This window comes from Necator americanus, chromosome X (genome assembly GCF_031761385.1).
Source record: "Necator americanus strain Aroian chromosome X, whole genome shotgun sequence".
In the NCBI taxonomy this organism is placed as follows: domain Eukaryota; kingdom Metazoa; phylum Nematoda; class Chromadorea; order Rhabditida; family Ancylostomatidae; genus Necator; species Necator americanus.
In genome coordinates, this window is record NC_087376.1 from 24,426,241 (window position 1) to 24,437,166 (window position 10,926).

The following is a 10,926-nucleotide window of genomic DNA, read 5'->3' on the forward strand; positions in this document are numbered from 1 at the left end:
GGGTTAAGCGTGTAATTGGAAAACTAGTAGTATAGCCGCTCATCACAATGAAAAATTAGTTGTGATAAACAGAATTAAAGAAACAAATTGAACGTTTAATAAAGAAATCAAATAATATTACATAGCAAATATTAATAAATACAACAATGGCCATTAATACAAAGTCCCGCAGGTAGAACAACAGAGGAAACATTATAAAACCATTTTCACACTACTTCTCACTATTTGAACACAATTTTGCTCATCGACAATGAAAACGAACGGTTGAGAGTTCTAGTCGTCCCCGCCGGAATTGCCTTATTCCTGCAAAGTTGAAAAAACAGCTTGCAACGAAGCAGAACGCATTATGAAAGCATTTTCTCGCTATTTTCTACTTCTTACAGATAGTATTACCCATTTACAGTAATTACAGACGGTGAATAATTCGTTCCCCGTCGCAACCTTGATTTTTACAAAACCGGAAAAAAATTACTGAGAAGAACGTTTCGCCGGCAGTTTTTCTGAAGTGGTATTTAGAGCACTGTCCTCCACATCATCTAGCTGTTATTTAGAGATAATTTTAGCGATTAGAACCGGGCTATAATTGGAATTACTGCAGGACTAATCAGGTTTTGCTAGCTTGAAATAAACATGAATACCAGACTACAGAAGAGACGGAGGAAGACAAAAGTGGCGACTTTTGTAAAGGAAGATGGACGCTATGAAAAGTTCAAAACATCTTTTTCAGGGACCTTCTGGTTTTTTGAAAGCTAGTTGTGAAAAAGTTGAGAAATTTAACATTTTCTCGACTCCTCGAAACTAAACTTTGAGTGAACGAAAAGTATCTGAAAGAAAGTGAAAATGAATTATGGTAGCAAATGTTCTCCTCAATATACTTTAAACCGAATTCATTTTTATAAACACTAGCTGAAATATCGGACTTTGTTTGAAGTCATACACATTTTGACTGATAGCCGAAAATCTGAGATTGCGCACTTTTTTCCGTTGCGAGATTACGGAGATTAGCCTAGTTGAAGAACTCTTTTGGTCTGTGAAGAAGCTCTGGTTCAAAAGCTATTTCAGAAAAACTCGATAATTTAAAGAAAAATTTAGAATTTTCCTCAAGTAGATTTCAAAAAAAAAAATAGGAAAGCTGGAAGCACCAAACATGAAGAACGTGTAGAAATATAAAAGAAATCTCTCTCTGCAGTTGTTTTCAGGATTATTGGATAAAAATGACTTTGAGCGTCGTTATTCAGAAACTCGTGGAGCCTGCATAATACTTATTTTAACCCTAATTTCGCCTGTAAATGTCTTTTTGTTCGCTCAGTAGCAGCATCGAAATTGGTTTTTCGAGTGATGATGAGAAATTCGTCACTGCCGGATGAGAAGTACGCTCTCCAGACCCTTTCACACTAACTGCTAACGTCCCACTTTTGTCAGAGATTGATCCCTCAAAAACAAACAAACACCAACACATCTCGTTGCACCATGGAAGGGTAGCGGTGTTTTGCATCAAAGGGGTTATCCTAGGGCTTGTAATACATTTCTCTTACGGCTTCTTAGTAATCAATACGAAGTTACTTCTAGTTAGCTCCGATTCTCATAAAATAAAATAATACCGAAATTTACAATGCCTATGCTCTTAGCAGGATTTTTATTTAGCCACGTGCAATTAGAACACTTTGCTTCCCATTTCATTATCCTCACAACTTTTATTATATTATTTATGATGTGCTATATTTACTTCGTTATCTGATGGTTTGTCCTCAAATTGACAGCCCATTGGTGATACCGGATACTCTTTCTTTTTGACTCCTCTCATACTCAATATTCTCCATTTCTCCATTTTCTTGATGAAAATTTCCAAAACAATTCACTTTAAAGCAGGGCTGCAAGGGTTGGTTCAAAACGCATTGTATAATTAGCACTCTTTTTCTTGCCTTCGTACACACGATCCCTCGTATTGATCCTAATCTCGATTTCCTTCTTTGTTTTGAATTTCCCCTACTAGTCTCGGACCAAAAGGTGTGGAATCATACCAGCAAAAAAAAAAAGGATTAAAAAATTTAAAAAATACTTCACGCCATCTACTTCTCTAATATTTCGCATCCTTAGCACGTGTTTATTTAAAATCGACTATTCCCTCGTCTTTTTCTCCTTGCTCTCTTCATTTTTCTTCTCTTCTCATTAGCCTTACGACCTCCTCCTAACCTCTTACGACCCCCTGTTGAGAAATTCTCAATGGACACTTCTCAACGCACACTCTCAACGCATTCAACACACCCACACGCATTTTGAACACTCCTATGCATTAGTTAATCCAAGTCCATCTCAGGGATAAGAAAGCAAAGGCAGACATCATCTATGTCTTACTTTCCTTAAAATTTAAAGTCACTATTCCTGAGTCGACTAAAATTCGAATATCTTTTTGGATTCTTGTTTGCAGAGGTACGTACACAAGTTTCCGAATTGGTTAGCAGAAAAGGACGTTAGGGAAAGAGTAGGTAACCCTTAGTGGGCCAAACAGAGGGTCGAAACCCAGAACTATGTAGTTCTGAAATAGCAATTTTGTGTTTTTATAAGTAAACACGAATCCAACGCTCTAATACAAGCCTTTCTAAAAAGATGTGAAACAGTGACATACGTGAGAAGATCTCTTTTTTTGCAATCTTAATAGAATAGGATACTTAACTATTTCAACCCTTTCAATTCAATGCAAACATTACTACCACTACATATTTTTTCTCCTTATTAAGAAACGTAGTTTGGGTCAATTTAGTGTTCTTACTTACAGCAATTACCTCCAAAACATGTTAAAACTCTTTTGGTTTTAACTTCAGATTTCCTTCAGTTCAGAGCATTGGAGCATCTCGGATAATTTTGTGCTATTAATATCTTTGAAATTAGGTTACTTACCTTACTTCCCATTGTCATTACTATGAGTGGTTGCAGCGAAGTGTGAGAAGTTTCGCCCCTACAGCACTGTCGATGGTTCGAAACTGTTTTCTTTTTTCTTCTCTTTCTCTCCAACTCTTTCACACCACCGGATCGATAAATGGGGCAAGACTTGTCTGGGAGGATAAAACATTGGTCTAGTACTCGGATCGCTTCTGTACTGTATAGGTTTTATACTCGTTCACACACCTCAAACAATTCTGAATTAAAGTCAAACACGTTGGCGCTTCTTAAACCGATCAATTCCAACACTTTATCCATTGTCTTCATCCTTTACTACAAACTTGAAAGACAATACCTGTAATCTTGTCATATAACACAATAATTTTCAATCAGTCTGTTTCTACGTCCATCCGTTTGACATGAGTGTCCACGCACACGCAGAAACCATACTAACAATTGAATTAAACCAGTTTGGTGCTCAGGATCACTGCAGTGCATATGGAAGTACCAAGACCATAGTAAACACCAGAAGTTGTATGAAAAAGCCGATGAACATAACAAAAATTGAACTTGAGTACATGTAGTAGGTTCAAAACGACATGAAACACGGTGAAGTTGCCACCACCGCGAACTAAAGCGAGGAATAGTGTCAGTAATCGTCCCCTAGATACTAACCGCTACGCTCTACCGCACCGCTTCGAAGGTGACCGCTTACACAATTTCACCGTGCTCAAAGTCGTTCTAACCCGACTATATATAAACCGAAGCGTCCATGGAAGTGTCTGCACATCGACCTAACCACCATGTTCTGTTCTGCCAGCATTCCTCATACCAAGTGGATGTGGGATTGGATGTAACCTTGGCTGTAGCGATGTGTGCCCTCTGATCGCGGATGTCTCCGGTACTTGAGAATTCCTCTTTTATTACTTCAAACAGCATCGGTGCCATATATTCATAGCAAGTTCTTTTTTAATATTTCTCTTTAGGTGCACAGGAAGCGAGGGATCTTTGCCTACAAATGTTTTTGTATCGATTGATAATCGTCATCACTACATGAAGATACCCTCGAGTAGTACCAATATAATCGTTTTCAATCACATTTAAATTGTGTGACTCTGAGCCATCCAATATTTCCCTAGCCCTGTGGAATGTATGCAGCACGAATCAAGGTGAATGGTACAAATGGCAAGGCTAGGAACAGCGAGTACGATGAAGTTTTGTGTTCTAATATGAGTGGTTTTGGCACGATGAGATTATTCATCACAGAATGCTCGCGTTCTTTGGAAACTACTGGGGCGATGTACATCGGCAATCATTGCCGATGTATATCGCTGTATAATAGAATAATATAATTGCAATGAAATGTGGACAAAGATATTACCCTTATCGCACTGTATTTCTTGCCTGATCTTATTTTGTCTCAATAATTGTTTTCTTTAGTAGAGCCGTATACGAGGTTGTTATAGTCCTTTATTCGTGGCTAACGTTTCGGCAATATCGCCTTCTTCAGAGCCTGAAAGGGGTGAAATCGAACGTGACTAATCCGATCAAACGCCTTATCCGCCCAACAAAGAAAGTCCTACGTTAACCGTTGGGTCTCATAGCTATCTGTGAAAGAAAACATATTTTGTCTCAATTTGTACCCGAGATGGAACCAACGCATGTTCCGAAGAAGATTTCATTTCCGAATTTTTGAAACATACTGCAAAGAACAACATCGGCGATGAAGATGAACACCTCGTAAAGCAAAATACCGAGATAACAAGAGAGCTGAAATGTCATCGGGACACACATGAAAATATCAAGTTGATACGTTAGTGTAAAATGAATGGAAGAATAACTTCGTAAATTAGGAGAATAGAGAAAGTAAACTCCGGTTTCTACTCTGACTTCTTCGTCGTAGATGCATATTTGGAGAATAATTGGATGTATATCTGGCGAATAATGTTCGAAGTTTTTCTTTCCAAATTCATGCCATTTTCTTCATGGCCGTGAATAATCATGCGTTATCTGATACATCGAATCAGAACGTGTTGGAAGACTTCACTGAGGCTTACAATACCTTCGCCAAGGTAAAGCTTTTCACATGTTACATGTTGTAGAATTGCAAGATTGTTAACCAATATGATTGTATAAGATGGAGGATCAGCATAGGAATTGCCGCTGAATCTGCATTGCTCTGCACTACTGCACAATCGAAGGCACAGAAGATGAAAGACTGCAGTATGAGTGAAAAGGATCGAGCAAGACTGATCAGATAGACACTTTTTCAAAAATCAGTTAAAGTATGACTTTAAAGGGTATAGAAAGCTTCCTCTGTTTGTTTTTGTACTTTAATCTTGGTAAATTTATAAAATAACAGCTAACAATCAGCTAATCTGTCTGTCTCAGTGTAAGGTATACTATTTGCTGTAGTTCCGCCCTATTCACCATGTACAAGGACCGCTGCTCACCGTTGTTCAATAGCTCATGCACCTTCTTGCTCTTATATCGTTGTTGTTAGTAGTTCCAATTTTATTTTCATTACCTGGGTTTGAGGTCTAGAATAGGGATCCGACAAAGTGGCGCAATCTTCTCCAGATCACTCAAGGGTCTCTCAGAAAGTCGTTTTCTGGCAAATGCAGTTCAGCTTCGTTTCACTGATGACATTCTTGTGACACCAAACGCAAGGCAAGGGGGAAGAAACTATGAGCGATTTCGAGAAAACATCAGGAAAGACTGTTCAATCTTGGAAATGCGGTATTATTGAGAAACAGATAGAACAAACGTTGATCCTCCACTTATGCCCAGTGAAACAAACATGAAAGGAACAACCAATGAAGTGGTCCAGCTGTGGTTTCTTATTTCGAGAATAAAGACGATGAAATATCTGTTTCCAGAGCTCGTCTGTAGGAAGGGAACGACTTTACAAAGATATAAAACTGCTCTCTTTGTTTTGAAATACCAGGGAGTTCACGTCAACATTGGAGTTCAAAAATGTTGCAACATTTCCTAAGGAAAGTAGGACGGTAGGAAACGTGATACTTTTTAACGAAAATCTCAGCCTTGAGCGACTGATTCAATCAAATAGAAAACACACAACAAGAAGACCATTGTCCCAATGATAACATTTCTTCACGAACTCCGTTAAAGAAGAAAATGAATTGTTTTCATTTTCAACGAAAAGGGTGAAGACACTGGGCAACACCCAAGCATAGTCGGTACACTTTCTCATGCGAATGAAAGATCAACAAGAGAATAGGTGATGGTGCTGAAACAGTCCACACCTTTTACCACCCGAATTCTTTTTGATATGCAAGCTCAGCGTTTCTTCGAAATAAATGGCGTTACACGCCATGTAGTCTATTTCCGTTCTCCGCGCAATCTGTACCAAAAAACGAAGCAACATTCCGAGATACACTGCTTATCGAGGAGTCTATTACGAATTAGCTGTTGCTTGAAGCTGTCGTTGGGGATGTTCGCCTATGCATCATCGCTTTGTAACTGAGCTCACAAAAGAACCCCCGATGTATCACTGCAGTTAAGGGGTTGGAGATGAAAGGGATGTACAGGGGACTTGTATCTTGAAGGCAGTATAACACGAATCTGCGGTGGTACGGATTTCAGGTGGAGTTTCCGTATAAGGGATCGTAGATTATGAAGAACGAGGTGGTTTCGCTCGTCTCTCACTGTATCATTGCAAACAGCCGCCTCCAAAATGCTGTTTTGTACGATGCAATCTCTTGCAATGCTCCACCCTTGCGTCGCCTCGGTCCTGCGATTCGTCGAAAATCAACTCGGACTGCCCCGATAGGCGGTAAGGGATGCTACGCGTGCAAGGGTGGCGCGCTGCAATAGAAGTCTTCGCACAAAACAGCGTTCAGGAGCCGGCTGCTTGCAGTGATTCACGGAGAGATGAGCGGAACCACCCCAGTCTCCATAATCTACCACTCCGTATACGGATACTCCATCTGAAATCCGTACCACCTCAAATTCGTGGTATGCTGCCTTTAACGGAGAGTTCCCACCGTTTTATTGACGGTTCGAGAATAATTGTTATATTTCGATATCGTGTAACCGTTCGAAGTAGCTGTGTTTATGGCAAGGTTTTGTGATTTCTCCTGTTCTCTATATCCTGTGCACATCGCTTTGATCATGATCACCTTGATCACCTTGACGTCCGTTGATCTTCTAACTGGTCGAGCGGGCGCCAGTAATTCTTCCATTTGTCCCGATTGCGTGCCAGAGTAGCCCAGTGGTTCCTCCTTTCGCGTGGGACACAAAGAGCATCATAATTTTTTTTGAAGGACTTCGTGAAGAAATCTGACCATCGTGTCGGCGGTCTTCCTGTAGTGCGCTTAATATCACGCGGAATCCAGTCGTTTACGGCTCTGGTCCAACGGTTGTCGTTAAAGCGCGTCATGTGTCCGGCCCACTTTATTTTACTTTCCTTGACAAACGAAGGTGCGTCTCTAATCTTCGATCGCTGACGTAGAAGAGAACTTCGAATCCTGTCCCTCACTTGCGTGAAACGGGATACTCCTAGCATCACTCTCTCAATTGCGCGTTCAATGACGCTCACCGCGTTTTCTTCCTGCTTGCGAAATGCCCAGGTTTCCGAAGCATAAGTCAAAGCAGGAAGTACGGTGGTGTTGAAGAGATGAGCACGGAGCCGGGTGTTCCTGGTCTTCCTCACCACATCCTCGATGCTCTTGTACGCTCCCAAAGCCGCTCGTTTCCTCCTGCCCAGCTCGGGGGTCAGGTCGTTCATCATGTTTAGTTCTCGACCCAGATAAACGTAGCTGGTGCATTATGTTCCTTCCGTTGAGCGTGAATGGGGCATCCGAGACCCATCCGTTCCGCATGAACATCGTCTTTTGTAGATTCAGCTGAAGACCGATGCATCCACATGTTTCGTCGAATTCGGTCAGCATTCGTTCCGCTTGGCTGATGCTAGGTGTTATCAGTACGATGTTATCAGCAAAGCGCAAATGGTGTAGCTGCCGACCATCAACCTTCACTCCCATGTCGTCCCATTCCAACTTTCGAATTGCGTTCTCGAGGGTGGCTGTGAATATTTTGGGTGAAATTGTATCACCCTGTCGGACCCCCCTCTTACGTCAATGATGATGTTCTTGTAGAATGGCGAAATTCCGGTCGTAAAGTTACTGTACAACTCTCGAAGTACCTTTATATACTGAGTAGGGACGCCTTGGTTGTCCAAGGCTTCCACGACCGCTTCCGTCTCAACCGAGTCGAAAGCCTTCTTTAAGTCGATGAAGGTGAGACACAGCGGCATCTTGTACTCTCGTGATACCTCGATGAGTTTCGAAACAGTGTGAATGTGGTCAATCGTGCTGAATCCTTTTCGAAACCCTGCTTGCTCGCATGGCTGTCCTTCATCCAAGACTTTTTCAATCCTATTAAGGATTACTCTTGTAAAGAGCTTGTAGATGACGGACAGTAGGCAGATTGGGCGATAGTTGCCGATGTCATGTGGATCTCCCTTTTTATACAACAACACGGTCTTGCTGGTCTTCCACTGTTTAGGAACCTTGCATTCCGACAGATAACGTGTAAAGAGCCTCGCCAGGGTGTTGATGAATACTGGCGGAAGGCTCTTCAGTTGTTCTGGTTTTATTCTGTCGGGACCGGGTGCCGTACGATTTCTTACCGACATGATAACACGTCGTATTTCGAACTGGAGAACCTCTGGAATGACATGTCCGTGTTCCCTCAGATGGTGAGGAGGCAAATGGACATGGCTGTCGAAGAGATCAGAGTAGAAGTCGTAGATGATTTTCTCCATCCCCCTTCTCGATGCAATGGCTATTCCCTCTGGGTTCCGGAGAGCAGTCATCCTCATCTTGCGACTGGCGAATTCTCGACGGGCATAGCGGATGCTTTTCCCGCCTCTGCAGCTTCAGCCAGCACTTCTGCTCTTCTCTCTTTAGAGTCTTCCTTTATCGCCTCTCCGCAAAGCCTTGCGAGCTCGGACGTGAGTTCTTCGTTCCCTGCGGCTCGTACTGCTCCATGCTGGCGTATCAGCTCAAGAGTTTCAAAAGGCAGGCGTCTCTAGGTTGTTTTAAAACCTCAGCCTTCTTCGCGCAGTCATGAAGGTGTTTAACGAGCCGGTCATATTCCTCGTCGATGTTGTCCTTTGTGATATGTTCCCAAAAATCGGCTAGCGTAGCGAAAACATCCCAGTAGATGGAAGTGCTGGGATTTTTCTCAGAACTTGGCGGCTTTCTCTGCCCTCTTTGTGAACGAAAATCTTCCTCGGAGGAAGCGATGGTCCGAACCCGTATAGAACTTTGGTACAACAGCGGCGTCCGTCAGGCAGAACCTTTTACTGAAGATGATGTGGTCAATTTCATTATGATACCCTCCACCGGGTGACTCCCACGTCCAGCGTAGAGAGGAGGGCTTCTGGAATTGCGAGTTTCCATGGATGGTATTAGTTGTCATGATGAACTCGGAGATCATTCCATTGTACGCCGTGGGTCCCGATGTGAAGTTCCTCCGGCGTTCTTCTTGGGCTAACTTTGGCGTTGAAATCGCCAATTATGACCTTGTAGGAGGCATGATCTTCTCGGTAGAAATTCTCCAGGTTCATATAGAAAGTTTCGACTTCTTCTTCTTCGTAGCTTGATGTTGGACGAAGACAGTCAAAGCTGGTGTTGGACCACATCTTCTCATTCGCAGACGTCCGATTCGGGTAGTAAGTTGTTCGAAAGAGTCGATGTTCTTTGCCATACTCGTGTTGACGAGGACGCCAACTCCACCAACACATCTACGGTCGCATGTTCCTAAGAACAGTTCTTCCCTAGTTTCATATATGGCGTTGAGAGAGTGACGTCGTCTCGTCACGGTCACTCCGATGACGTCGTACTTGATCTTCTTGGTTTGCATCATCAGATCTTCGATGACCGCTTCCGATGCAAGCGTACGTGCGTCATAAGTACAGATCGTCATCCTAGTCCTTTCCCGTTTCGGTAGCCTATATGACTCCTGCAATCCCGTCCTACCTGGCGCTACCGAGCAGGCTTTCCTCCGGAATCAGGAGACTCTTTTCTATTACTGTGTTTTGCATAAAAATTTAAAACCTATGGGCAGGTTGCAAGCCTCTAATCCCATGAGTTTTTGGGAGAACTTCCGTTCTCCCGGAGTAGACATGTGGAGCTTATTTGTTGGAGGCGACTCCAAACCACCTCCCTTGCACCTCCCAGTCACTTGATTGCAGACTTTTGGCCGGACCGACGTGCGGTATACAAGGATGTCATGAGTCAGTCCTGGCTCAGCAGAAACAGGGAGTCCATCCCGTAAATCCACCTGCGTCTCTGGGCAAGCACAAGGCCGCTTTCGGTCCGCGATTAGCCCCCTATCCGCCACCCGGGGACGCGCCACGTAGCCTCGCGACTAGCCGGCTGTGATCCCTCTAGTGAGGGAGATCCGTGGCGTTTTGATCATATTGAGAACAATTGTCGTTTTCACACCCCTAGGATGAGCTGAACTTGCGTTCATATGTTTTTCAAGCATTCTCTACGATACCACATCACGCTTGCATTGCCATTGCATAGCTTTATTTGAGCATTTAAACAAGGCAGCCATCCATCATTTCTTTTCTCTCGAGTGAATTTTATGTACTGCGATATTTATTCCACATTTCAAGAAAAAAAAACTAAGAGATATGATATGTTGGTCAAATAACGGCAAAAGCAGTGCTACAAAACTTATTACTGGCCTTATTTTATACATCTTCGCTGACAATCATCTTATGTCTTCTCCTGAGAACTTATGCGCTTTAATCAAGCTGTAAAGGATTGAGCGGTTTGGTATTTCTAATCTTAACCTGCTAAGGGACGTTTTGTCTAAACCAACAGATTCATCGACGCTAATGCAAACATGGTTGAGACGTTTATATCGTGCAGTTAAGTCTTTTTCTGTATCTGGGCAATAAATGGTTTTAATAATTGCATTAATTGCCGTTCCGCCATCTCTTCGTGTACTGTTGGCAGACGAACTACGAACTCTTTTGCCTCCCTTGCTGTTTATCGAGATACGCAG

General features: G+C 42.6%; 3 protein-coding genes across 4 annotated transcripts; all 3 read right to left on the reverse strand.

Moving 5' to 3' along the window:
- Positions 1–7,027: 7,027 nt before the first annotated feature.
- Positions 7,028–7,633, reverse strand: RB195_025248 (uncharacterized protein; the record flags this gene model as incomplete). The annotated part of the gene is made up of 1 exon (XM_064213310.1): positions 7,028–7,633. One exon carries the CDS (start codon positions 7,631–7,633, stop codon positions 7,028–7,030), a length of 606 nt encoding a protein of 201 aa, XP_064069191.1.
- RB195_025249 (uncharacterized protein) lies at positions 7,428–8,725 on the reverse strand (the record flags this gene model as incomplete). Of its 2 annotated transcripts, XM_064213311.1 has the most annotated exons (2): positions 7,428–7,916; positions 7,979–8,725. In XM_064213311.1, 2 exons carry the CDS (start codon positions 8,723–8,725, stop codon positions 7,428–7,430), a joined length of 1,236 nt encoding a protein of 411 aa, XP_064069192.1. The 2 variants fall into 2 exon arrangements, with proteins under 2 accessions (XP_064069192.1, XP_064069193.1); XM_064213312.1 differs by having other exon boundaries at positions 7,877–8,719.
- A 746-nt stretch (positions 8,726–9,471) lies between these two features.
- Positions 9,472–9,834, reverse strand: RB195_025250 (uncharacterized protein; the record flags this gene model as incomplete). The annotated part of the gene is made up of 1 exon (XM_013443624.2): positions 9,472–9,834. The coding sequence occupies one exon, from the start codon at positions 9,832–9,834 to the stop codon at positions 9,472–9,474; it is 363 nt and encodes a 120-aa protein (XP_013299078.2).
- Positions 9,835–10,926: the final 1,092 nt, after the last annotated feature.